This window comes from Hyaena hyaena, unplaced genomic scaffold (genome assembly GCF_003009895.1).
Source record: "Hyaena hyaena isolate Hyena2069 unplaced genomic scaffold, ASM300989v1 scaffold_500, whole genome shotgun sequence".
Lineage (NCBI taxonomy): Eukaryota > Metazoa > Chordata > Mammalia > Carnivora > Hyaenidae > Hyaena > Hyaena hyaena.
In genome coordinates this window covers 796,082-823,921 of record NW_024081133.1, presented here as the reverse complement: position 1 = coordinate 823,921, position 27,840 = coordinate 796,082, and the positions used below count along the sequence as shown (strand labels likewise).

Genomic DNA, 27,840 nt, shown 5'->3' with positions numbered 1-27,840 from the left:
GGCTGTGTAGTTTGCAGCAGAGGAAACCTCGTGGGGGACACCCAGCTTTCTTCTAGGACAGGAGAGCCGCCAAGCGGTGGAGGGAATAGGCTGACTTGGATTGTTGATTTTGTGCCTCAGACTCATAGAACACTGGAGTCAGTGGGGTCATAAAAGTCACACCAAGCCATCTCTTACTGATAGACATAAGGAAACTGAGGCCTGGAATGGTGGTGGCTTGTCCAAGCTCACATGGTGGAAAAAGGTAAAGGCTAGAAGACTGTGTCTCCACTGTTTTCCTCCGCTCAACCATCCCATCTTACGCTTCCGCACGTCTGTCCATCACATGTGACGCCAGAGCTACGGCCAGGATGGGACTCCAGGCTCACGGATTCTTCAAGAGTGCACATGTGCCAGAATTTTATTGCTAGTGACTAAAGACCTTTAACAGTGTTCACAAAGGGGTTCCTTGAATGTTCCCCCCTCCCCCCACCCCCGCCAACATGTGTGGGTGACCTGTCTTTCTGGTTAGACTAGCAGAAGTCGGAGCGCAAAGATCAAACCACGTCTCCCCCAACCCCCTCCCACATTTCTCTGTGTTCTGTGCAGCCGCATGCGTTCCATCCAAAGTGCTGGCTGACCGCCTTGTCCGGGTTTCAGTTTAGTCCGGTTCCGCCTCAGCTGAGCGCCCATTATGTGCCAGACATACACGCGGCACTGCGCGGAAAAAGATGCACAACGACCCCATCCCTGCCCCAGCAGCTCACAGCACCGTTAGGGCCCCCTGCTCATTGCACTCCTGCTTACTTGCTCTCCGGGGCAGTCTAAGCCTGGCCTTTTTCTCTGTCCCCCTCCCTGAGATCCCGGGGGTCCCTCCCGTACTTCTCTGGGAGCGTGCACAGCAGAAGGCCACGATGGTTGCCATAAGGACGAGGAAGGCCACGCCGGCTCCTACGGCCACCCCGATGATGACGGCCATCGGCACAGACTCTGTAGGAGAGAAGCAGACGAGGCTGAGGAGCAATCCAGGACTGGTGGCCAACTCTCCCCACTGGGGCCTTACCCAGGTACCTGGACCCCTGCGCTCAGGGCCTCCTGGGCAGTGCCTCGCAGGCCTGGGCAGGTGCAGTCCAACAAGGAACAGCTCCACTGGGACTCAGGGTGGGGCGAGGACTAGGGGAGGGCGGGGGCAGGGGTGAGTGGGAGGGAGGCAAGCAGACACGGGGAGGGTCGGTGTGGGGCGGGCTGCCCAGAGATGAGAAGCAAGGCTGGGTACTGTGTAGCTCGCCTCTGTACTAAGCCAGGAGTATTCTATCGTGTGGTGGCTGCAGAGTAGAATGTCCTGGATTTTCTTTGGAAAATGACTATGGGTACTTCCCTTGTTTGCCTGGTTTGTGCTTTCCTTCTCTTCCCGTTCCCAGGTGCTGAAGATGGAGCCGGACAACCAGCTTTTAGAGAGTTCTCGGGCCTGAGGCAGCTTCTCCACAGGGGCATGCTGGGCCTCAGGGTAGTAGCTGCCAAGGCCCAAGTCTAGGGTGGAGGGGTAGAGGGGGGCTGGGTGGGTGGGACTGCATCTCCCCCTCCCTACCTCCCTATGGAGAAACACTCCTTTTTCTTGACCCTCCCTCCCCCAGTTCTGCTCCTTCCCCTCCTGGGCCAGTGCTCTGGGCATCCCAGCAGCCCTCCCAGACAGAAGCTTCCAGGTGGCAAGCCCTCACTCCCTGCCAGGTTTCTTCAGCAGTCTAGTGCCCTAGTGCAGGAGAGATGCAGAAGGGGAGGGGCATGTATGGGGGAAGGGGTGTTCTTCCGGACAGCCCCGGGTCTTGTGTGGCTGCATATGGGCCGGAGCACAGGACTTGGAACCCTGAATAGTCCACTGGGAATAGAATTAGAAAATGCAGGGGCAGGGAGACCTTCCAGCCTGCTGAGTCCAAGCCTCTCATTTGTAGACGGAAACACTGCAGTCCAGAGAAGTCACTGGACTTGGTCAAGGACACACAGCTACAATAGAACCAGGGCAAAGTCTTCCTTTTGCTCCCTAGCTCTCTCTGTCTGCTGTATCATACAGCATCCTCTACGGCTCACGTGCTCTGTACGGCCCGGACCCCATCACATCTTCTGAGTAGCTTACTTCACCTCTCTTCTCTCTAAAATGGGATAATTATAGTGCCCACCTCAGGGAGGTTGTTATGGGGTTTAGATGAGTGAATGCAGGGGTGCCTGGGTGGCTCAGTCAGTTATGTGGCCAACTTCAGCTCAGGTCATGATCTCAAGGTCTGTGAGTTTGAGTCCCGCGTCAGGCTCTGTGCTGGCAGCTCAGAGCCTGGAGCCTGCTTCGGATTCTGTGTCTCCCTCTCTCTCTGCCCTTCCCCCACTCTCCCTCCACCTCTGTCTCTGTCTCAGAAAATAAACAAACATTAGATGAGTGAATTCAGGTAAAAGCCTTGGAACTGACCCTGGCTCCAGCCCTATTCAAGTATTTTCTCCTGTTTGTGTATGGGAAGGAGAAATGGAGCAAGTCAGAGCCTTAAATGAGAAGAAAATTCCTTGTAGAGCCTGAGCTCCCTGTCCCCTGACTTGTCCCACATAGTTAGTGTGGATGACTGTGGGATGTCTAGGGATTTGCCTTGGACTGTGAGTTAACCTCTCATTGTTGTTTGCTTTAAAGCAAGGAAGAGAGGAGGAAACTGGGGAAGCAGGTGCCTGGGCCTGGCAGTATTGGTGGTGATGCTGGTACTTTCCTTCCATGCCAGGATATGCACAGTAGTGCATTCATCACCTGCTTCTTGGTGGCCAAGATCATTGTTAGAGTGACAGGAGAGGGGACAGGAGAAGGTGGATGTGGAGAGAACACTCAGGGATTAAAAATGGGAGATGTTTGGGTTGGGCTCAACAGTCAGGAGTGGAAGCGGGGACCTGTCAGTAGACCTCAACCAGACCCAGCAGCTTGCTTTGGGCAAATAGATGATTCTGTCTCCAGATTTTAATGCTGTTAGGAAAGGAAAGCTCATTGGGTCTGCACTTTTGACTTTTACTAATTTGCGTTTGGTTTAGTTCCTCCTCGATGCCTAGTAAGTCTCCTTGGAAAAACTGGAGTCTTGTCTCAGATGAGCCCAGAGCCAAAGGGTGACCATGGAAGGCTCCTTAAGCTCTCCAGGCTTTGATACCTCTCCCATAAAACGAGAGAACCAGGCAATGGTATCTAAGGTGACTTTTGACTGTCATCCTGTGAGGCCACCTTTCCTTGCCTTGTTAACAGCTGGGAGGGCACCGACTTATCTGGAGAGCTGTCCCTGAGTGGGCAGGCAGGGGCAGAGAGAGAGAGAGGGTTTGCTGGGGACAGGGGGACCATTGGGGTGGCATTCCCTGTACACCCGCCTGTGTGTGTTTGTTCCTTGCCTGGCTCCCTGGGGTCTGCTTAGGCCACCTGTGCAGGTTTTCTCTCTTGGATGTCCCCTGGAGAGGGGCTGGGGGGAGGGGCTGCCTGCTTAGCCTCTCCTCCTTCAAAGGAGGGGGGCTGGACTCGGCCATGAGGGAAGGTGTCGGGGACTGTGGATGAGTGTGAACAGACACAGGTGAGATGGAGACAGGAAGCGGACACCACCTCCATCACTGGGCTCTGAGTGGTGACAGGGAGAATACAGCATTAGCTGTACTGTGCTGCCTCTGTGAGTTTGCCTGTGCGGAGACTGACGCTCGTAAAGGGGCATGTCTGCCCAGAGGGGAGGGTGTGTGGGCCCCACAGGAGTTTGATGAACGAAGTGAGGAGGCCTAGCCCCTTCAGGGTCCATGTGGCAGAAGATTCACCGCCCCCCCCCCCGCCCATCTTCCTCATGGTCTTGGTCGGGCCCCGTGGAGTCTGGCTTGCAATGTCCTGATTCTCTTTTTGGGTTCCCGCTCAGACAGTCGGGGCAACGGTCCTCCTGTGGGGTCCCAAGACGGAGCCACTGAGTCCTGGGAGCCTGGAGAGGGAGGCACGACCCCGCAGCCTCAGTGGGATGGACGCAATAACAATTCCATGGGAAGCTGTGCTGGGGAAGGGGGGAGCTGAGCAGAAAGCATGGATTAGCATGGATTATGCAGCCAAGGTGCTGGGAGGCCCTGGCGTCCTGGGAAGCATGGCCAAGCTGGTGATGATGTTGAGAAGCAGGAAGAGTTAGGGAGAGCCTGGGAACAGAGGGAGGCCAGGCTGGGGGTGAGCTGAGCTGACCCGAGAGCGGAGGAGTAGGGCTTCTTAGAGGAGAAGGGATGGGAGGACCAGAGGGGGAGGGGCAGGAGCCAGTGTCCTGGGCTGCAAGGAGCCTGTGGGCTCTGGTGGCAGCGACAGAGGGGACAGGTCTCTGGAGTCCGTGGACCCAAGCCGGCTGGGAACCCCTCTCCCTGCTCTGGCTGCACTAAAGCCTGGAAGTGGGGGGAGGGCAGAGAAGTTAGTGGCCTGCGCAGGCCTCCCTACCCCCTTTAGGGTCCCTCCCCCACTAGCCCAGAGGTCCCTTCCTCCCCGCCCAGGGAGCTCTCATGTCTCCTTCCGTACCTGCTTCCAGCCCGGCTCCCGACTTCATTTCCGAACCTGTTTGGAAATAAAGCAAGCGTCCACAGCCAGGGCCTGGCTGGCCAGGGTGGGGTGGGACTGGGGCCGGCCATCCGGTGGGGACTGGGATGAGGGACTCCCTCCTCTCTCACGTTTCCGGGACCATCCCACAGACCCAGGCTAGCTGAACTGAACTTGGAGTTCTTTCAGGCTGACTTAGAAGAGACTCCAGAGGATGGGGGGGGGGGGTAGGGACCAGAGAGAGAAGTTAAGCTTGGGAGGGTGGGGGTATCTGGAGAGGTTGAGGTGAGAACACTAAGGGGAGGGAGTGGAGGTGGGGGCACTGAGGGGTAGACATGGAGGGCAAGCAACGGGGGTGAGGGGCTGGGAGGGTTTAGAATGATGTGTAGATGATAGTATGCAAATTATGTGCAAAGCATTATGCAAAGCAGCACCTATTAGTGAAGAGGTGTAGGGAAACACCGATCCACAGGGTGGCGCTGAGGTCCAAAGGGTCCGTCTGAGACCACCTGGCTGGCCCCGAAACTCTTGCCGGGGCCTGACAGTCTGCGGGTGAACCTTCACCTTGGAGGGGTTAGACACTTCCAGGGCCCAGGCCCTGGCCTGCCTTGTCTGCCACAGACTGCGCCCCCTGGCAAAGGGACAAGATCTGCAGCCCATCCCAGGACCAGTGCGCTGCTGGCCTCCTGCTGAGCTTCTCAAACGCCCATCTCGCCCCTCTGCGGCTCCCACCCTCCGGTCCACGTTAGGCCTTAGAGCAGACCCTGGAGCTCTCAGCACCTCCCTGACCAGGAGCTGGGCAGTCTGTAGGTGGGGCCACACTGGGGAGAGCCTGTTCCTCCCCGCTCCTCCTCCCTCTCGCCCACCCAGCAGCTCTGAGCCTTCCTGCCCAGCGCTGCCCTCTGATGGGGGGGTGGGGGGGGGGCTTCAGGGCACAGTGGTGCGTGTGTCTCTGTTCCTGGAGGAAGTGCAGGTGACTGGACCTGACCCCTAAGTATGGGGGCTGGGGCAGCTCAAGCACTGGCCCTCAGCTTAGCATGGGCACTCTCTGGGGTGTTTCGGGTAATGGACTGGCTTGCTGCCTTAACCAGCCAGGCCACGTTCCCCGACACTTCACTTCCAGTGTATCCCCGCAGGGACAGTCCTCAGGGGATTACACACCCCTAAGGGCATTAGGGAAATGCCAAGTGCAAAGAAGCCAGGGCCCTCAGAAGCTGCTGGAAGGCTGATTGTGGCAGCTCTGTGGTCACCTTTCCCTGAAACGTTGCCCTGAAGAACCCCCATCCTAAGCAGTTTTCTCCCCATCTCCCTTCCAGGTGTGGGCTAGTGCCTTTGCCTTGGGGGAACTGGACCAAAGAAGGCCACTTTGGGGACCTGACCAAGGCCGTGTAGCACATTCGGAAGAGCGCCGTGACTTGTCCTTGGGCTCAATCTGCCTATAGCCTCAGCTGGGCTCTGTCCCCTCAGGACCCTAGAAGACCTCGCCTGGGGCCCTGGCCTAGGCGGGGAGAGGGCCCTGGCGGCCCTTACCTTGCTCCTTGAGCCGGATGATCTCCGTGTCGGAGCCGAAGCTGTTCCAGGCGGTGCAGTTGTAGATGGTCTGGAAGTCAGCCCGAACGATGTTGCTGATGGTCAGGGTGGAGATGACCCCCTCCTCAGTGCTGACAGTCTCCACCGTGTAGCGTCCTGACGTCCCCGACTCTAGCACATTCTCCTTCCAGGACCAGGCCTGTCCAAGTTGCACAGTTAGGAGGAGACGCCTCACAGAGCCACCATGCCATGTCCCAGACAGTATTTCCCTCCACGGGAGCCCTTGTGTGGGTCTGGGGTATTTCGGGTAACAGGACTGGCTTTCTGCCTTAACCAGCCAGGCCAGGTTCCAGGCACACAGGGAACCCTGTGGCAGCGACTGGAGCCCCTCCCTCGGCTGGCCTGTGCTGGTAGCCCTGACCCTGTGCTGCCCCGGCAGGCGGAGGCAGAAGGCCAGCCCCAGAGTGAGGCCCGTCTTGTTACTTTCACTCTGTCAACTTGTGCGCAGGTGCATTCCAAGAGCTGTCCTGTGACTGTCTTGACCTGTCTTACTTTATAAGGCTGAGAGTTTAAGGTTTCTCGGAGCCATGCCACCTATACTTGAGCACCTCAGCGGGTAAGTTCCTTGCACATACACCCTGGCATTTCTGAGAATGTGTGGTCAGTGCAGGCAATGCTTGGAGGGCACTGGCAAGCCAACACCGCTTTCTCATGCTTGGGGCTGGTGCCATTCTGGACTGGATCATTCCTGGTGGTGGTGGGGGGAGGCTGTCCCACGCACTGAGGGAGATTTGGCAGTATCCCTGGCCTCTACCCACTCGATGCTGGTGGCACCCCTCCAATTGTGACAACCAAAAATGTCTCCAGACAATGGTAAATGTCCCTTCGGGGGCAAGATGATCCCGGTTGAGAACCACCGGCCAAGAGGCAGAGCTCTATGAAGAGAGAGATTGTGTGAATACAATTAAGAGTGAATGGATTATTCTGCGACGGGCATGTGTTACAGTTATTTTAAATTTTAAAAAATATGTATTTATTTTGAAAGAGAGAGAGTGTTTGGAAGAATGGGGGGAGGGGGAGGGAGGGAAAGAGAGAATGCCAAGCAGGCTCCACGCTGCCAGCACAGAGCCTGATGGGGGGGCTCGATCTCAGGGACTGAGAGTTGAAACCTGGAGTCACGTGCTTAACTGACTGAGCCACCCAGGTGCCCCTCATTCTAAAAAATATTAAAGAGTGAAGTGAAAGGGAAGGTGCAGGTACTAGTTCTGTGTGTGAATTCTTGCAATTGTTGTGTGAATTTTTCAGATGGTGAGTGAATTGAATGCCTGAGAAAGTATGTAACAGCAATAATGCTCTGATGATAACTGGAGTTTACAGCACGACACCTTTAACATCCCAGCCTCTGGCAGGCACGGGACCTGTTGCTCAGTGTGCATCCCCTACACCCTCTCTGGGCACCACCTCGCTGTGGGAGGGTCCAACAGCCCTGCGGTGCTGACCCTTGGGGAGCGGGGGAAGTCTCTCTCCTGATAGAAGGTAGATGCCTATCCTAGGCACCGGGGATTACTAAAAATATCTGACTCCCACTAACGCTGGGAAATGCCCATCTCTCTCTGTTTTCATGCTTGGGCTTGTGTCAGTTTCCCAGGGACTTGGGTGAAGACCCTTGCTTTTGCAAATGCAAACACCCAGTGGGGCCAAAGTGTGAACCCTTCAGGCTGCCTTAGCTGCACCGTGGGCATGAGTTTTGAGGAAGGGAGGGGAAATGGAATGATACTTTTAGAGGGGAAACCTTGATAAGTGGGTAGGGTTCTCCGTGGGCATTAGGGCAGTGGAGGCCAGTATGGAAGGACTCCTGAGGGTGCAGAAAGGGGGTCAGCAGACTATAAACCATACTCTGTTTAGGATTTTGCCAAAGTTTGCCTTGAAGCCAGGAAAGGGAAGAAATCACTTATCATTTCTTCTGGCCAACCTCGCTTGCCTCTGCTCCCAGGATGCAGGGTGGTGGGAAGCCCGAGTGGTAGGGCACAGGTGGACAGCAGAGCAGAGTGAAATGCACTTGCAGATGAATGAAACCTGGGAGTACCCTGTCTTCCTGACGCCTTTCCAAGAGACACAAGGTGGGTATAATTTCCCCTACAAAAGGCACGGAGCTCAGGGGCATGCACTGACTGGCCCAGTGGTTACAAGCTGCGGGCTGAGGTGACCCGCCAGGCTTCTGGCTGTTTTCGCAGAGCCCCAAGCCCTCCCTCCTGGCCGCAGCGCACTTACGATTCTGTCAGGTGGCGGCGTGCTCCGGATAAAGCACTTGATCTGGCCCTTTTCTCCGTGGAGGGCATGCTGGGTCTGGGTGCTGGAGATGATGGGGGGTCCTGTTGGGGAGAGAGCATCACATCAGGGATTCAGGAAAGGCAGGTTCCCTGGCTGGACCCTTCTTGGGCGTGTTCAGAAAGTGATCCATTCATTCAATCATTCAGCAAACATTTACCGAAGGCCTGTATGTGTAAGGTAAAGTGCAAGGCAGGAGACTTAAAGATAAATTAAGCCTTCAGTCATAAACCTCTCAAGGGATGACGAGTGAACGCTTCTAAGTCTGAATACCCAGAAGACATAAATAACTATAATAAAAGGTGGTGAGTGTTTGTACCACAGAGCAGTACGGATCAAGTGCTGCCCGACTTCAGAGGAGAGAGAATAATTCTGCCTGGTGGATGGGGAAAGCTTTATGAAGGAGGTGGGAAACTAGGAAGGGAGTAGGGGAAGTGTCCGGGAGGAAGGACGCTAAGTAATGTTACCTCTAATGTCGCCTCCGCCTTACCCAGCTGTTCCATTTTCAAGCCATTCTCCTTCATCGCCAGTAGAGGGCGGCCTTGCCTAACAAACTGGGTGTCCTTGCAAAGTTGGGCAAGCCAGGGAGGAAGAGAAATAAAGGGCGATGTTCCTGTACCTGGGGTGGGGGGATCACCCTGGGTAGGTGGAATGGCCGGGCATGCTCACAGCCCTCATCTTACATATGTCTCAGGATGTCCTGTAGTTCATTGCTTTGCCTGCCTCCACTTAGGTGAGACCGCGGCTGCAAAGCTGATCCCGACATCTCATTGTGTGTGGGGGGGTGTGGGGGGGGTGGTGAGAGAGAAATGTTTATCAGTGTCTCCAGGAGTACCTGTCTTATCTACCTCATCCCACAGCCTAGAGAGTCCACCTGCAACCTGAAATCGGAGAGTGCTTCCTGTCCAGTTCTGCCTTTTATCTAACCTAAGTCTTTTGTGCGCAAAGCCCACCTGGCAGGGAGGAGGAGGAGGAGGGAGGAGAGGCTAATTCGGCCATTTGTTCGGCTAACTTCCTGGCTGGGTTGGGTGGCTGAACAAGGGGGTGTAAGGATGGAGACCTTCATGCTCCCTTCCCACCCTGGGGCAAAGGTTGGAGCTTTGGTGGCCGAAAAGCGAGGAGAAAGAGCTAGAGCAAGGGATCTGGAGGACAGGCAAATTTATGCTGGGAACAAAACAAAAATTGCTGCAAACATAATTGCTGTTTATTAGCCACCTTAATTAAAACAGATTTGCATTTCTATGAGTAGCTCTCAGCCAATGGGGGGGAAAGGTACTGGGAGACACTCAGGTGACTGCTACTGAGTTCTGGATGGCTAACAGCTCAGAGCCCTTGTGGCGGCTGCCTGCTGGAGACCCTCCAGATAAGGGCTTCCACCCCGGGGTGCCTCCGAAGGTGGGTGAGCCGAGTTTCTCTCTTAGATCTTTGTGCTCCAAGAAGTCTTCGGCCAAAAAGGCAAGAGGGCTTGATGTTTCAGGAGCTTGGATGGTACTTTGTTTCGCGCTGGCTGAAAGCAATGATACCACAAAACCATTTCCCCTTCACCTCCCAGGAACTGGGAATTCTCTGGGGGTGGTCCTCAGGCATTCTAAAAGCCATCAGGCAAATACATGTGTTTAAGGGCTTTTTAGAAGAAAGAAGAAATCGGAATAAAAGTAGATGGGGTTGGGTAGTCAAAGCTTAGCGGGAGCGCGGTTTATCTGCCCTTTCCCGTAGATCCTGGGTTTGAGCCAGTTTGCTCCCCAAAGGGCAATGGGAGGTCAGTCGCCCACTAGCCGGGGTCTGAGGTGAAGAGAACGCCTGCTCGTTTTGGATCCTTTCATAGTGTCCAGTCTCTTGAGCCCAGTCCAGGCTCCTTTCCAAAGGGCTCCGCCACCCCTGCACCTGTTCTCTGAACAGTTCTTCTCCCCTGTGCCAAGTTGGCAGGCTCTTTTCCCTGAGCCACTTAATCCTTCCCCGGGCATCAGGGTGAGATGACCTTAGTTCAGTAGGAACAAACGAATAGCCTCCTTGCTTCACTCTGATCCCCTGGGCACTTCTCTTCATGGAGACCTGGGGGAGCTGGTGCCAGGGCTGGAGGCAGAGGAGGGGGTGTAAACATGATCCCTGGCAGGTGCAGATTAAACCCCAGGCAGATGCCAGGGCCCAGGCAGGGGTGTCCCTTCCAAGAGAAATGACCCTCCAGGGTGTGCGTCCCCTCCTCCTCAAGAAACCACTTTGAATCCCAGTTGGAAAATGCCTGAATGTGTAAAGGGACCATGGGATGTCAGACCCTCCTTTATCCACCTTGTTTTCCTTGGAAGTGAGGATGTTCCTTTAAAAGCTATAGGCTTGGGGACCCTGGAGGCCATCTGGGGGTCTGAGGGTCCTCATGCTGCTGGCCACAGTCATGGGCCGGGACTCAGAGTGGGCAGGGCAGTGGGGGACGCTGCTGCTTTTACCGGGGCTGGTGCCTGAGCCGAGTGTCAGACACCAGAGCAGCAGGAAAAGGCTGCAGCCTGTGTTGCCATGGATATATGGAGGCGCGATCAGAGGCTGTTATTTTTAGCCCTGCAGCGCCAATTTATTGGTGGCGTCCTGGGGACACAGAAGGAAGGCAGGAAGACTCCTGAGTCAGGGTTCTGCCCAGGACAGGTGGCCTGTGAGTGCCCCCAGAGTCTGAGCAAATTCACCCTCCCTCTGGGGCTGCCCTGGCTCTTGGGGAGGAGATGAGGAAAAGAAATAGGTGGAAGGGGGCTGGCTAATGAGGAAGCCAAACGGGGACGGCTGCAGAGACACCAAGCTGGCTTTAGTGTGCCAGCAAAGGGGGAGAGTAGATGAGGCTGCCTGTGGGCAGCTTCCTGGGTCGAGATGAAGCCAATGGGGCAGATTTCTAGAACATGGCTCAGCCCCTCCTCAGGACCCTGATCTGGGGCCAGGACCTGAGGCCCCACAAGTGTGAGGCTGGGGCTCAGAGCCTCAGGACTTTGGCCTGACATTGCTGTCCCCTAAATGTGTCATTTAGCCGTCATCCAGTAACCCGAACTGCGTCTTGGGGAGATAGGAAAACCAGACTGGAATGGTTTTATTATGTGCAGTAAGAAACATTCTTTGCCTCCAAGATGACCCCCTGGATGCTTGGTCTGGTGGAAATTGTGAAGGTTTCTGCCTCTGCAGCTATAATGGAATGGGAAGGCGCCAATCAGGAGTCACAGAGATGCTCCTTTAAATTCCCAAGACAGGGCCAAGGTCAAGGTCAAAGGGCAGACATGGGATCTAAATTGACTGCCTCGTGATCCTCTGACCCTCTCTGCTTGGCCAGGGTGAAATTCATCAGCTACCACTCTTAGGGCTAGGACCCCTTAGAAGTAACAAAGAAGGATGAAGGTGACCCAGCGAGGCAGGTCCTTCCTCATCTCAGGGCTGGGCTTTGACACAGACTCGAAGAGGTGGACAGAATTGCTCTGGGTCCAGGGTCAGTGGTGGAAACAAGGTCCAGAACCAGCGACGGCCCCTGAGGCAATGCCTGGGACCAAGATGCCTTGGGTCCCTCTCTGCTCGCTCCCACCCCCCTGGCATGAGTAGGGGTCTTACCATTGACTGTCAGGGTCACCTCTCGCTCTCCAGCTCCCACCCGGGGCACCACGGCTCTGCACACGTATTTCCCAGCATCCTCTTGACGGACGTTTTTGAGGGTCAGTGTCTTTTCATTGCTCAGGACCTACGAGAGTTGAGGGAGGATCAGACCCAGAGAATGGAGCCAGGTTGTCTCTGTGTCCCAGAACTAGAAGGGCTGAGAGGCAGGCCTGCCGTACATGACACGGTCTCCAGCATCTCAGTGAGAACTGGGGGCTGGCTAGGAGGTGGGGTGCCCACTGAGCTGTCCAGAAGAGGTCCACAGCATGGAGACTCGGTGTTGGGGTCGCTGAGGATATTAGACACCAGCTGGCAGCCCCGAAGGAGGGCACATGGGGGAGAGGTGAGTGTGGAAAGGGGAGGGGCACTTCCTGGCTGGGTCCCGAGGCTTTCTCACACAGGCAGGGCTTCCCACCAGCCTGTACCGTGCTAGTCCCACTGAACTTGTCTGGGGGTGCCTGACCTGTCTTTTCTGAGTCATTTCCAGTATTCTTTTGAGATAGAGTTTGGGGCGGCCCAAAGACTTTGGCATTAGCTAGATCTGAGTTCGAATCCTGACTTTGGCAGTGACCACGGGGGTGGCTTTCAGCAGCTACATATCTTTCTGATGCTCTTTCCTTATTTCTTTTTTTTTAATAAAAATTTTTAATGCTTATTTATTTTTGAGAGACAGAGACACAGAGTGTGAGCTGGGGAGGGGCAGAGAGAGAGGGAGACACAGAATCCCAAGTGGGCTCTGTGCTAACAGAGCGACATGGGGCTTGAACTCACGAACTGTGAGATCATGACCTGAGCTGAAATCGGAGACTTAACCGACTGAGCCACCCAGGCGACCCCTTCCTTATTTCTGTAATGGGTGGGGGCGTCATGCTCACAAGATGGTACAGTGTCTGGCACATAGTAGGCCACACAGAGGTCAGTTTCTGTCTGCCTCTCCCTTCACCTCCCTCCCCAAGGCTCTTGCTGGTCCTCCTGAGGGAAGGGATGTCTGATAAACTTACACACACTAAAGAACACATATATTTTAAAAGAGAAACACAGGAAGAAGGCAAAACTTAACTCAAAAACTAAAGGGTTCCTTAACTATTTGGGGAAAGTTGAAAAGCCTTTCTAGAGACTTTTACTCCCAGCATATTGGTGGCCACCAGTTTTTTTTTAAGTGTATTTATTTGGGGGGAGGGTGGGAGGATCAGAGAGAGAGATGGAGAGAGAGAATCCCAGGCAGGACACTGTCAGTGCGGAGCTGGACATGGGGCTTGAATGTGCGAACCATGAGATCATGACCAGAGCCAAAATCAAGAGTTGGATGCTCAACTGATTGATCCACCCAGGCGGCCCCACCTGCTTTTTTTTTTTTTTTTTTTAATAGAGTCTGTGATAGGGCAAAACTGCAATGGTCCAATGTGTTTAGGGCTGAAGGGGTACATGTGGGTATTGGACTCCTTCTGGGCTCCTTCTCCCTTCAGCTCACCCTGGCGACTAATGTCCCCAATCTAAGGGAGTGTGAGGGGCCCCAGAAGGCAGTTCCCATGGTCAGAGGCCCCGTGGGGTCTGGGTTTGAGGACTTACCACACCGGAGCCCCGCTTCATCCAGACAATGGTCAGGGAGGGGTTGCCTGTCCAGGCACAGCTGAAGACGGCATCAGAGCCCAGATCCACGAGCAGGGACTGGGGCTCTGTGGTCATCCTGGGCCCAACTGTGAGGGAACAAGGGGAAGACAGGGCTCTTGATGGGCTGGGAGCTTGAGGAGAAGGGTCTGAGAGAGGGTCACTCCAAGTAAGAAAGACACCCCTGTCTCCAGCCTGGCCTTCTCCGGGCCCACCCACGGGCAGCAACAGCCCCATTTCTGCCACGATTTGCCTCCAGGGCTCTCCCATCTCCTGCCCTTTGTCCTGGTTCTGGGAAGTCCTGCCCTCTGCCCCGGCCCCAGCGCATAGGCAGAGGGGACCTCTTCCTGCCCCAGAAGCCCTGGGCCTTAGGACCTCTGTGTGTCTGCCTTCAGTCAATTGCCCACCTCCTCCATGCTTCAGTTTTGTGGCCTGGAGTTGAGTTACCCTGTGCACCGGGCCCAGCTCCCAGAGCCCCCCAGGGTCCTCCAAGGGGCTTTGAGATAAGGAGCACAGGGTAGAGGAAGCCAGGCCACTCCCAGCCCCCCATATTCTTGGCTTGCCCAGGCCCTCAGCTTATCCTGTTTCTGGGGAGTAGCTGGGCCTGGTCCAGTTTCTCAGGCCCCTGCTGAGTGCTGGTGAGCATTAATGGAGTTTGCTCTCCACTCCCCTTGTGCAAAACACCCATAACCAGAGCCTTCTGCAGACCAAGCCTTGGTCCCCAGACTGGGTGCAATGGTGGAACTTTAGGCACAGTGAAGGCACACTCTCCCCACAGTGTGCAGGGAGCCACTTAGCTGCTTTGAGAGCAGAAGAGTGTGAAATCCAGGGTCAAAAAGCCCCAGATTAGTCCCTTGATTTAAAAAGGGAGTCATAGCACTTTTTGTTGGGGCCACTGGGGGAAGGGGAGGGGTCAGATATAAGAAAGTTTGTAAAAGTGCCTTTAAAACTATAAAGTGCTTTAGGTGAGCTAACACTTCCTGCTGTGATCACATCCGGCTTGCCCATCAGTGATGAGCTGGTTCCCCGGGGTCCCGGCCAGGCCATCAGAAGGCATGTGTATTCGGCTCTCTAAAGGGAGGCAGCGGGGTCTGTGGCCAGCAGTGGATTCCCAAGGAGCCTGGCCTGAGTTCTCCTTCTGCCACGTACTCACTGAGTGACCTTGGGCCTCCATCCCCGCATCTGACTCACGGGAATGATAATTCCTTCCTCCCTAGGTTACTACGAGGGTCAAGGTAAACCCGAAAAACAGCATGAGGAAGCTTTTCTTAAAGCGGGGAGGACTATGAGCTTGTAAGGGGCTGTCATGTTGTGTGCATGGAGTCTAGCCACAGTCCCTCCAGCCCTAAGTAGAGCTACCCCAGGGCCATGTGGCCTGGGGAAGCCCCAGCAGTGGCACTCACAGTAGACGTCCACCGTGCGGCTGATGTTGGTGCTGCCCAGGGCATTGGTCACCTCGCACGAGACAGGCTCTGAGAAGTACGTGTAGTCCACAGCGGTCCGGTACACTTCTCCGGATGCTTCCTTGATGATCTGGCCCCTCTTGGCCCACCTGCAACACAGGCCCCACACATGGCTGTGGACCTCCAATGGCCAGGGGGTTCCTCCCACCCAGGGAGCTGGATGCCCCCATCCCTCAGGAAAGTGAGGTGTGGCCCCCCCAGAGGTGCCATAGTGGGGGGGGACAGGAATCTCCACAGAGGGATTCTGGAGGGAGGGGATGGGCTACTCAGTGGGTCAGCCCATCTGGCTGGCTAGGAAATGGATAACCCACTATGGGTCCCCTGACAGCTTGGCCATCCTGCTCTGAGCTCTGTTGAGGGCCCTGTCTATTGGGATCCACACTGGAAAAGAAGGAGGCTCAGGTCTAATGGCAAGTGTCCATACAGGCATGCACACTCGCACACACACACTCGCACGCGCGTGCACACACACACACACACACACAGAAACTTGATTTCCAGACAAGGTAAGGAGTTATGGGAGGGGTATGAGTCTGGGGTCCTGATAGCCTTTCCTGGCACTTAGCCAGCTCTCTACCTCTCCCACCTTGACCCCTGTCCCCAGAGTGGGTCCCCTCATTGTGCCCTCTCTCCCCTCCCAGGGACGGAAGTCACTTGCTCTTTTTCCTGCCCAGTCTCTACCCGCCCACCCTGGCTTTGATCCTCAGGGCCTCAGCTCCATCCAAGTTTGGTCAGAGAGGCGGGAAGAAGGCTATGCTGACATCTGTCATCGGCCAATCGGTCCCACTGGAGGGGAAAGACTGAAAAGCCCTGGGCTTGACTCGGTCCAGGCCCTGGGGCGGTGATCACTGCATTGGACCAGTGACTGGGAAGCCAAGGCACTGCTCAGAGTCCCCAGGGTTACGTGTGTGTGCGTTTGTGTGTGTGTGTGTGTGTGCATGTGAGGGTGGGCCTTTCTTTACAGGCTCTCAGGGAGAGAGTTCTTTCTTTTTTTTTAAATATTTTTTTAATGTTTTTTATTTATTTTTGCGAGTAAGAGAGAGACAGCGCGAGCAAGGGAGGGTCAGAGAGAGGGAGATACAGAATCCAAAGACAGGCTCCAGGCTCTGAGCTGTCAGCACAGAGCCCGATGCAGGGCTGGAACCCACGAACCCTGAGATCATGACCTGAGCTGAAGTTGGGAGCTTAACTGACTGAGCCACCCAGGTGCCCCTCCCAGGGAGAGAGTTCATAGCTTTCCCTGGTTTAACCCCATTGTGGACCACACTTACTTTTTAAATCTCAGAACCTCCAACCAGGCTCTTTTTATTCCAAGCCTATTTTGGGGGTGTTTTTCTTTGTTTCCCCATGATCGTGACTCCCAGTAACCACAGCCTGCCTGCCGTCTCCTTCCCTTTCTCTCCTTCCTGGAGCCTTTGCTGGTACCACAGAGGGCCGTCTCTTGCCTTCCCTCCCTGGGCTTCATGCTCAGTCCGCCTAGCCAGCCCCGAGAGACGGCCACGTCTTGGCAACGCACGGAGCGCCCAGGCTGGCACCATGTGGTTATTATCGTGAGTTAATATCACATAATTATTAAGAACATGATTAATAATAACAATTATAGTTTAACAACAGAGCAAACCATAGCTCCCCGAGAGCTTAAGGAGCTTCCCAACAAACCATTATGAGTTATTCATGAATCATTTCCATTTCTAACTTTAATTTAATGACCAGACTTAACAGTCAGGCACAGCCCCTGCCTGAGGCAGATGAATCCAGTCCCAGACACACGGTTGGGGATCGATGTCCAAGCACTTGCTCCTTCCGCCCTGCTGAATGAAGCATGGGGGCAGGCGGTGGGAGGCTGAGGGCGGCTGCAGCTGGCCGGACCTGGAGGAGGGGAGCGTGAGCCTCCCCTGCTCTCCCAGGGCTGTAGCTGGCGGGGGCGGGGGGGGGGTGTAGCTGGGCTGGGGCCCAGGCCAGCTGGTAATGCTGGGCCGTTCTCTTCTGTCACTGGACTCCTGGAGAAGATGGGGCTTTCTCTTCTTCTCTGGGGCCCTTCAGGGGGTAAGTCACCGAGGGAGAAAGCTCCACCTGCTTAGCCCGGAGGAGCTCAGAGCTGCTGGGACTCCCACAGGCCTGGAGACCAGCCGGACGGCGGGGGACGGGGCTTTCTTGTCCCCAGCTGGGCGGTGCTGTGGGAGCCAGGCCCCCCGTGCAGTGGCTGCCCTTAGCCCCCTAGGCCCTGGCCCTACCTCAGAGGTAGAGTGGGTGCAGGAGCTGGCTCTGGGGGCTGGGCCCTTTGGAGCCCCAAACCAAGGCCTTCTGGGGACATCCCAGGAGTCTCCTGCTCTTATCTCTCAGTCTTTTTCCTCCCTTCCTCTATATTCCTCTCCCACACCAATAAAATCCTCTGTAGGGATTTTTCTTCCAGAAGCTCAAACTACCCCTTCAAGCAAGCACTCCTTCAAGCACAGGGTCAAGGGTGACCCAGGAGCAAGGCCACAGCTCTCAGCCCTCCCCTTTCCTCTCTCTTCTTTGGCTTTGCTTTCTCCTCCTCCTCCCCCCAGTTGGATCCTGTGCACCCCCCTCCGCCCCACTCCTGCCCCCACTGTTGTTCCCACCACCTCCCCAGCCCCTCTGAGAAGGAGTCAGATTAAGCCTTTCCCAATCAATGTCTAATTTGGCCGGAGTAAATGTAAGAGGATTAATTATTTATATCACAGAATCAGGAGGCCTGGCTGTCACAGCTGACAGGCTGTCCTTAAATAGCCCTGAGTTTCATGCTAGGTGGCGCCCCCCCCCACCCCCCCCCCGGTACCTGTTGGGGGCGTGGGGGGCACGGGAGAGCCCGGAGGACAGCACCAGAAGCAGTTGGGGAGCCCACTTCCTGATGAGCTCGGGCTTGTTCTGCTGCCTTGGGCTCCTGGTCCTGGCGGGGGTAGGGGAGACCGCTGCACCTGATCCCATGCCCACCCGTGTCCCCTTTCTGGATGCTGGGGAGGGAGGAAGGCTCTGTCTAATTTCTGAGATCACAGCCTCTTAGAGGAACAGGAGGAAGCAATCAAGATGAATGGGAAGTAAAGAAACACAGATCCCTGCAGTCTTGTCAAAGTCAGTTGGGAAAAATCAATGTACTTATGTGAGGAGATTTGTTTAAGGCTTTGCCTCTTGGATCCCAGCACCATATCTAGAGGGACCATCTACCTGCTGGGGGAGCCCTCTCTCAGGGGGCGGGGCCAGGTGGGGGGGCGCAGGGCGGGGCCGCCCGTCCTCTCTCCTCCTCTCCCTTTCTCTCCTGAATCTTCCTAGTGGCCAGAGGGGTTCCCTCAAAATCTCTGGAGTCCCAAAGGGAGTGTGGTCCACACTGAAGTGTTTTCAGGGTTTTTGGCTAATCAGAGGGCCGTGAGGGGACGTGAACATCTGCAGAGAGGCCTGCCCCTCCCTGCACCACACAGCTGCCAATCTGTAAACAGGGGTCTCCTGTGATCCTGGGGCTGCAGGGTGGGACGCAGGTGGAAGGAACCTGCATACTCTGTGCTTATTTGTTTATTGACCTTTTAGTTTAAAAAAAAAAAACACTTTGAGGGGTGCTGGGTGGCTCAGTCAGTTAATTGTCTGACTCTTGGTTTTGGCTCAGGTCATGATCTCCCGGTTCGTGAGTTCAAGCCTCCAGTTGGGCTCTAAGCTGCCTGTTGGTGGGGAGCCTGCTTGGGATTCTCTCTGTCTCCCTCTCTCTGTGCCTTTCCCCCCTTCATACTTTCTCAAAATAAATAAAAACGAGAACAAAAAAGACACACAAAAAAACACTTTGAAATTTTTAGCAAAGTTGCAAGAATAGACCAATCGACTGCGATATTCCCTCCACTTGGATTCACTAGTTGTTAATATCTTGTCACATTTCTTTATGATCATGTCTCCATACGGAGATTTGAACCTTATCGTCCCCATCACTGGTGTTCTGCCTTTAGAGAGTGGTGCCCCTGAGAATCAGGCCCAGCAGCCTGGTCTCTTGGGTGTTTGCTCACCCCATCCTGGTCAGAAAGCAGGGGTGGAGTAGGGGGGGCATCTCTGGGTCCTAGGGCATGGCCCTGCCCTCTGCCCAGCCCTTCTGTAACCTGGCAGATGACCTGGAGCCTGGCAGCGAAGAGAAACTGAAGTTGTCTGCTCTGGTCTTCTGGCTCCCATAGGCCTCCTTGGGATGGCTGTGAGGGTTGGATGTGGGGGTCAAAGGCTGCCCAGGGGAATGGGCATTCATGGAGCCCAGCGTTCAGGGATTGCAGGCACATAGCTCGAGCGGACGGCAGGGAGAAGCCCACCCTGTAGAAAGGAGCCCAGGCACCGCAGGGGCAGGGTGGAAGCCCAGAGAAAGGGAATCTCTTTGGGTCTTTGTTTTGTTTCTGAAGTTACTTCTGGACAGATGCCAGGCCCTAGCCAAACCAGACCTGCCCCTGGACCTCCAGGGGCACACAACCCCAGGGATCCTTCTCCTGCCTCTAGCCCAGTGAATGGTTAAATTGGACAGGACAGATGGGTTTCCAGGCTCTTTTAACATATCCTCAAGGATAAAGACTCCACGCCTTTCCTGGTTTTTGGTTCCAGTGTCGTTTAATTATCTGCACCGCAGGGAGCTCCTCCTTCCGTCCAGCCCAAATCTCTGGCTGCCTCTTTGGCCCATTTCCTCTTATTGTGCCCTCTGGGCTGCACTGCCTTTTGTCTTCCCCATCCTCCACTCCCACTGGCCCGCTGATTATCTAGTCCGGGACCATTGGCATCCCTGGCACCGGCTGATGCTGCAGCTTAATAACCTATCTCCGTGGCAGAGGCGACACTCCGGGCTCGACCATCAGGTCTGAGCTGGTGGGGAAGGACCGGACAGAGTTAGGGTCACGGTGAGTCCCACAAGGCATCTAAAGGAGGTGAGTGTCAGCCCTTGAGCATCTCCGAGTCCATGGCATCTCTTGAAATCTTGTGTAGTGGCGGCGCACAGGCAGGAAGGTGCCCTGACGAGTCAGCCCGTGTTATGAAGTGTCTGGTACATGCCATGCTGCGCTCCATGCTGAGCACCACAAGCGGCTAAATTGCAGTTCTTGCCTTCAAGACGCTCCCTCAACAGGGAAAGAAAAGCGTGTAAAAACCAGTGGTGCTTTTATCAGTCTTGTGAGCAAGGGATGTGCAGGGGCTACGGGTACAGACGATCCTAGGTGCCTGCTGGATGGGACCAGCTGCTCCAGAAATCTTACCCATGCAGGTGAACAGCTGCGTAAGCACATGGCTAGAATCCAGGTTCTGATCTTCCTGCTTCTCTTGGTTGTTTTAACTTCCCCCCCTCCCCGAGCTTTTCTGCCTCTTTTCAGAAAGAAGGGACAAACAAGCTCTCCAGACAGAAGGAGTCATACCTCCTGTTTCCAGGAAAGGTATGTGCATGAAAGAAAGAATTGTACCTGGCCAGGGAGGGATGGGTGTGCGGTGAAGGGAGAGGATCTGGGCACCTGCAGTGAGCCAAGCACTGTGCTGCATGCCCAGGGCCACAAGCGACACCCCTGTGATGGGCAGCAGGGGTGTGGAGGGTCCCAGGGGGCCCCTGCTTCCTCAGGGTGCTTTCTCAGCAGGGCTTTTACCTGTACTGGGTGACAGCTGGGTTGGCCTTTGCGGAGCAGTGGAACGTGACGACGTTGTCCTCCAGCACGGGCTGTGGCTCCACCGACAGGTTGACGAGTGGGGGGTCTGTAAAGAGAAGAGATTCCCTTGCAGGCTGGGGAACTCTGCCCATGGTTTTTGGGAAAGAAATGGGGCAGGAAGTTTCCCAGGGTGACATGGCAGATAAAGACCAGAGAGTCTAGTGAGCGGCCACCACCCTGACAGGCCCCACCCAGAAAGTTGGGGCCCTGAGCAGGGGGCTCGCTTACTCCCTGGAGGTGTCTGCTCCAGCAGCCCTGGGAGTGGGGTCTGGGCCCCCACTGTGGATCAAGGCCTGGTGCTTAAATGAACAGCCAGCCAGGAAGCATAGCTGAGGTGGGAAAAGAGGGTGCAGGGGGGTGCACGGGGGAGTGGTGGACACTAAGCCCCATTTACATAGTCATTTTTTTCTTGTCTTTGAAATGTCTGTTTCATATCTGTTTGTGTGAAGGTTCTGGGGTATCTGTTAACTTGAAAGTGGCATTTACACCCTTTCATCAGCCTAATCATCTCTGCTGGGCCCTGACTGGTGTCACCCAGCCTTCAGCTCCCCCCCCCCGCTGGGGCCAGTCTTTCTGCTTCAGTGTGAGGGGAAGCCAGGCTCTGATGTGCTAAATGGTAGGAGGCGGAGGGAGGGAGAGAGAAAAGAGAAGGTGGGAGGGAGAGGAAGGGTGGGAGAGAGAGGGGGGAGGGGAAGGGAAGGGGAGGGTAGGGGGAAGGGAGGGAGACAGGGAGGAGGAAGGGGAGGGAGAGGGGAAGAGTGACAAGCGAGGGAGGGAGGGAGGGGGAAGGTAGAGAGTGGGGAGGGCTAGGAAACAGAGACAGAGACAGAAGGGATGGGAGGTAGGCAGGGTACTAACATAGAAGAGAGCACAGAAGAGATGAGAGAGGCGGAGAAAGATTGATAAATGCAGAGGAAGAAGAAGAAAAAGAGACAAGCAGAAGCAGAGAGCAGAGAGATGGAGAGAGACACGGAGAGAGATGGATGTGTACACACGAGCACATAATCAGACGAAGGCTTCAGACTAAAAGTGAAAAGACCAGAGGAGACGAAGCAGACAGACAGAACGTGCCAGGGTGCTGGGGAGAAAGCCACACGGCAATGAGAACTAGGGAAAAGGAAGAGGGAGAAAGACGTGGAGAGATGGAAAGGTGGACACAGAGACGAGCACCCACTCTTCTTGTCATGGTGTACGAGGTCCAACTCCGGGCTGGGTGAGGAGGGCGCCTTGGGCCCCGCCACCCAGCCAGCGTCCTGGGCTGCATCTTGGGGCTGGTCCTCACCCATGAGCATAGCAAACTGCTGGAGGGGCATGTGGACTTACTAAGGGTTCAGTCCAGCCCATTTTCAGGAAAAGAAGAAAGGAATTTCTCAGAGACCATTAAGAAAAATGCTGACCCCTCTAGGGCACATGTGAAGGGCACCACGGTGGGGAGCAGGGCTCCCACCTGCCTGGCCTGAGCCTCTGTTTGAGATCACAGCTGGGATTCTGAGACCCTCAGAGAGTCACATGCACAGTCACCTGGCTGGAACTGAACCTAGCCCACCCCAGAGTTGGGAATCATTTCAGCACAGGGCCCCTCTTTGCCCTGCCGGTGCTCACGCAGGGTCCTGCCTCCCTGTGCAGGGCCGGGGCCAGGGAGGCTGCCCACAGGACTACCCTGGAATCGGCAGCTGGCTTGAAACATGCGGCGGGGGTGGGGAGAGAACTCTGGTGCCTGAGCAGCAGGTGGCTGACTGTTCTGGGGACCCTGATCTCTCCCCACGAGCCCCCAGTTCCAGAGGCTAACCACAATCCTGAGAGCATCCGCTATTGCAACAGTGGAGAATTTTCACGGAGAATTGCAAGCCAAGTGACAGGTATTTCAATGATCTCAACCTTCGTTTTTAAAGCATAATTCAAGTAGTGATGAGTGTGACAGGGACGTAGCCGTGATAGCTCTCCTCCTATCTCCTAGGGGAGCTACGACCCTCCCCCCCCCAGAACCCTGTAGCTTCTACCCATGTCACTCCCCCGACCCTGGGCTGAGGGCCGCCATCTTCCCGTGCCATGGCAGTCAGGGGCCCTCTTTCAGTGCAGGGCTGGCCAGCTAACCTGGGCACCCCAAAGCTCTGACGGTGCCATCCTAGAGATGTGGAGACCCAGGGAGGAGCTTGCATCTTGCTATGTGTTGGAGAAGGATGTCCTGAGGCAGAGGGATCTGGCGCTCACCATGTGGAGCCAAATGCATGGCTGGCCCATGTCCACACATTATGAAAGTCAATCCTGGGAGGTAGAGTGGAGTTCCCTCAATCCAACTCTCGTTTGAGGAGGCGATGGTGCTAGGTGGGTGGAATCTAGAATCTAGAATCTATCTGCCACAGGACTTGGGGGGTAGATCCAGGATGCCCCTCCCCACCTGGATGTCCTTTATAGGGTGATAAGTCCCGGGGGCAGGGCAATGGAGCACATACGTATGGTGGGACCCTTCCTGCTGCCCACTCCCCTTCTCCATCACACGCCTGCCATTCTGAGCTCATCCTGTGTGTGCCTCTCTCCTGCAGCTTCCTTACCTCTGCACAATCCTCAGCACCCCCCCCCCCCCTTTCTTGAAGGGCCCTGAGAGAACAGGTCCCTGGGCACTGGCCAGTCTCACCTGCACCTCCACCCCAGACCCTGAGGTGCCTGTGTCCCTCTGTCCACCCCTCTCCTCTGGCTGTGCAGGATATGAATTTTCAGGAGTCTAGTAGGCTCCAGAGGTATAAATAGTTTATGTCATATCCAACTATTAAACACGATTTTAATCCCACTTGTGATGTCGGCTGCATTAACTTGCAGGAGGGCAGCTTTGATGTAGCTGGTGGAACTGAGATCATATTGAACAGATGTTACAGCTGAGAGTCTGTTAGTGTTTCCATCAGCAACCTGTGTGCGCAAGTGTGTGCGTGCGTGCATGCGTGAGTGTGCGTGTGTGTGTGTGTGTGTTCGGGGGATGTATTACATTGAGGAGGGGGTGGAAAAGAGAGAAACTCCATGACTCAGTGATTTTATAGCACATTCATTTGAAACTTGGCAGCTGGATGCAGCGTCCAGATGTAGCGAGGCTTTAGGGGTGTTAAGCTTTCTCTCCCATTACTCAATCTGGGGGCTTTGTCTTCCGTTGGGTAACATATAAAGACCAAGGGAAACAAACAACAAATGCGCTTTTGCTGAGTTTGGATGCTTCTTGGTTGAGTGAGAAAATGAGCAGGTTTGCAAAGGCGGCTCTGATCCAGCCCATGGTGTCCACAGCAAACAGCTGGACGCTTACTGAACGAACAAATGGATAAATGGAGGAGGAAGGAGTCAGGGGGTGGTGGCGGAGAGAGCATGTGCTTTTGCTGGGTAGGCACATGCAGACACCTTAGGAGAGGGCACGAGTGGATGGAGGCCTCTCCCCTGTCACCGTGGGAGGGGCCCCGTGCATGGGAACAACTCCCAGGTGCCTGGATCTATGCCTGGATCTGTGCTCCAAATGTCACCTGAAGGACTTAATTTGATCCTCACGGCCACAATATGAAGTCAGCATTGCCATCACCACATACAGATGAGGAAACTGAGGCACAAAGAAGTTAACTAACCAGGCCGACATCACTCAGTAAGTGGCAGGAGCCAGAATTCAAACCAGGAAGAATGCTGTGGCCTTTACCACTTCCCTGCCCTCAGACGGGGCCCACCTAAGAACCTCCGAACTCATTCCTGATGCCTCCCGCCTCATGTGGCTGAGGCGTCCTTGGAAAGAGAGCCAGCCAGGGCGCAGAGACCCAGCAAGGCTGGTGTCCGCCTCTGATGCAGACTGTCATCTGTGTGTCCCGGTGAATTGATCGTTTCATTAGAGTGCATTAGTAATAGTTGGTGGGCTGTTGTTAAGATTATGACTTTCTTATTGACAAGAGAGCTTCTCCTGGCTTGATGGATAATGGTCTGCAGGGGAGTGTGGCTTCTGCCGGGGGTCTCCCTGCCAGGCCCAGGTGCTGCTGTGGGGGGCTGCCGGCCGGCTCCTTTTGAGCGGGGTTCCGTAGCTGGCACGGGCCTCCTGAGCAGGCTGGGGGTTGGTGGGGGCACACCCGGCAGCCCAGCAGCAGGAGGCTTGGATGTCTCGTGTCCCCCACCCTCGTTCCTCCCAGATCTGGCTTGCGTTCGAAGAGAGCTCTGATCACAGTCAATCCAAGAGCAAGAAGAAACTCTGGACATCATTTGGTCAAAGGACAAGGAACTGGTATCCCCGGAGTAAAGGGACAAGCTTATGCCCGCACAGCCCATGGGTGGTGGGGTGGTTTTGGATGCTGGACCACCTGATCCCCAGAGCATCTTGTTTGTTTTCAAGAGCTGGGCCTATAGCTTCTGCTCGGAAGAAGCAGGTGGGTGTGGACAGCCAGGGCTGGGGTGGGAGACCCTGTATGTAAGGGATCCTCCGAGGGAGCTTCTTTGTCCCATCAGCCCGGTCCCAGGACTGGCAAGAGCCCTGCTGTTCTTGGTTCTCATTAAATGAGGAACAGAATAGTTGGTGGTGATGAGGGAGTAGGGGTTACTAGCCAGTGGAGGTAGAGAAGATAAAGCTTCTCCAAGAACTCCGCAGTGGCTGGGTTTCTAGAGCGTGCCTCTCTGAGGGTTACAACTGTTTCTTTGGCCTTCTGGGATCTAAGTGGCAGGGCCAGGATTCTAGACAGAGTAGGGACTTTGGCTCGCTGGCCCCAAGATGGGCCCTGGAAACGCAAGGGCACCGCCCCTCGGGACTCCGGATCCCTTTCTGCGGAGCCGCGTGGAGCACAGAATCCAGAAGGCTTAGATGAGCTGGGCTGTTGGGAAGGGTTTTTAAATGAATTTGATATAAAATGAACGAAATAAGAAGGAAATGAATGCCAGCCTGCAGCGCTATCCTCGAACCAAAACAGCCCCCGGCACATGGTGGCCTCACGCTCCCTGGCAGGGGCGGGGATTTAAGAGAAGAGACAACTTTTGAGAGCTGATACCTCAGACCTAAACTAGTCCCGTGCTGGGAATCAGGCCGTTGGACCACCTTGTGGAACGTTTTTGTTTGTTTGTTTGTGTGTTCTCTGGGGCTGACAGGCACGTTAGGCAGATTTTAGGAGACTGTTAGGAGTCTTTAGGTGACTTTTGGAATATGAGGTTGGTGGAGCTTTAATGCATCGATCCTGTTAACATTAATTGTGACGACAGACGCTCACTGAGGGCCCGCTCTGTGGAAGTGTAGAAGAGGCGTTAGCAGTGCGGGCTCTGGAAAGCTAGGCTCTCTATGTTTGACAGTTATGCGGCCTTGGGCAAGCTGATCAACCTTTGGGTGCCTCAGTTTCCCCACACAGGGGCCACTGTCACACCTACTCAAATGGCTGTTGTAAAGATGAAAGTATACGCTGGAAGTATAAGCTGCCTGAATAACTACTCTTCTTCTCTCCTTGACCTCCCCTTCCAGAAGAGGGGTCCTGGGTCCCTACCTCCTGTAAGGTATGTGCTGCTCACCCACTCCAGGGCCCTGAGTACCTTGCGGCCCCCAGTATCTCTGCTCTGGTTTCCTCTCCAAGAGAGGGTGTGGGGCCGCCTGGTAAAAGGAGGGCCAGGGACTGACTAGGATATTTACTCATGTGGAAGTTCTGCTTGATACAGGTTGGGACATGTGGCTTCGACATGTCATTTGCCAAAGATCCTCATCTGATGTTGTTACTTCATGTGACAATAAGAAGGACAAGACCTTTGGGTGCCCATAAATACAAACCCGGCCAGTCCTGGAAGCTGTCTGACCCAGTTCCTGTCTTCAGACCCCTCCCAGGGAGGGCGCAGGAAGAAGCTGGGGTGTGGCTCCGGGGAGCTGGTTACCCAGGCCTGGCTCCCCACCCCCCCCACCAAGTCCGTGCTCCAGGCAGGGAGTAGTGCTGGGTGGTTACTGCCCCAGGCCCGGCCCGGCAGGGTGGGTCCAGTCAGTACTCACGCTGGATGTCAATGGTGACTGTAGTCTCCTTCCCTCCGGGGATGGCTTTGTTGGTGGCTCTGCACACGATACTCTGCCCATTCTCCACATCTCCAGGGGAGATGAAGAGGGTGCTCACAATGCTCTCACGCTTGCCATCTCGAAGCAGGGTCTGGGGGGTGGTGGACAGGGAAAGAAGGCCACATGTCACTTGGCTGGGATGCCCTGGACTGGTGGGGGAAGATGTGCTCCAGACTCACTGAAGAAGAAAGAGCCCTCAGGTCAGGACACCCAGGGTTGCAGAAGGAAAAAGAAACTAGACGGTTTCTATCGTGTGGGAAAATCAGCCTGGACTTGTATACCCCAAAGCATAAAAGAAACCAGGCTGGGCCCAAAGGAAATCAGGCTGCAGGTCTCCTCTGGTATCTGGGGGGAGCCTCTGGGTCTGCAGGCAGCACCGAGATGTGCCCAGCAGTGGATGGTGCGGTGGCAGCAGAGGCAGTGACGTCACTTGTAGATGGGGGTGCATGGGGGTAAGGCAGGGCCGGAGTCGGGATCAGGTAGAAGCTGTGCACATTGACTATTTTATTACTTTATCCATGTAAACCCTTCCAAGGTTTCAAGTCATTTCACTTCCTGACCTCGTTAGAGCCCAACCAATCCCAAGCAGGACAGAGGCCACTTTCTTACATGTGACAAATGAGAAAACAGGTGAACTTGGGAAAATCTATGGAATTCCACTGAACTGACGCTTCAAGTTGGGGTTGAGATAAGTAAGAGGGTCCTACAGTGGGCTAAAGAATGTCCCCACCCCCAAATCTGTGTCCTCACGGAACTTCAAAATGTCACCTTATTTGGAAATAGGGTCTTCAGAGATAAGCTCAGTAATCGGCAATTAGTTAAGATCTTGAGATGAGATCATCTTGCATTTGAGGGGAGGGTAAATTCAATGACTAATGTCCTTAGGCCAAGAGGAGAGGACACAGAAAAGAACAAGGAGGAAGGTCACCTGAAGACCGGCAGAGCCCGGAGCGATGTGGCCACAAGCCAAGGAACCCTGGAAACCACCAGGAGTGGATGAGGCAGGGAAGGAGTCTCCCGGGAGGGACCATTGCCCGCCAACACCTCGCTTTCAGATTTCTTGGCCTCCACAACCCGGAGACA

General features: G+C 55.1%; 1 protein-coding gene across 4 annotated transcripts in view; it reads right to left on the bottom strand.

Moving 5' to 3' along the window:
* Positions 1–27,840, bottom strand: part of KIRREL3 (kirre like nephrin family adhesion molecule 3) — a 546,848-nt gene that overhangs the window by 5,759 nt on the left and 513,249 nt on the right. Inside the window, exons 6-14 of one of the 4 annotated variants that reach the window (XM_039254901.1) lie at positions 26,698–26,848; positions 20,673–20,778; positions 15,013–15,161; positions 13,571–13,698; positions 11,960–12,086; positions 8,330–8,430; positions 6,059–6,257; positions 4,511–4,546; positions 787–969 (exon numbers count right to left, since the gene is read on the bottom strand). In XM_039254901.1, coding sequence (XP_039110832.1) covers positions 787–969; positions 4,511–4,546; positions 6,059–6,257; positions 8,330–8,430; positions 11,960–12,086; positions 13,571–13,698; positions 15,013–15,161; positions 20,673–20,778; positions 26,698–26,848 — 1,180 coding nt within the window. The remainder of the gene's footprint in view (positions 1–786; positions 970–4,510; positions 4,547–6,058; positions 6,258–8,329; positions 8,431–11,959; positions 12,087–13,570; positions 13,699–15,012; positions 15,162–20,672; positions 20,779–26,697; positions 26,849–27,840) is intronic. The other 3 variants (XM_039254903.1, XM_039254902.1, XM_039254904.1) reach the window with 3 other exon arrangements.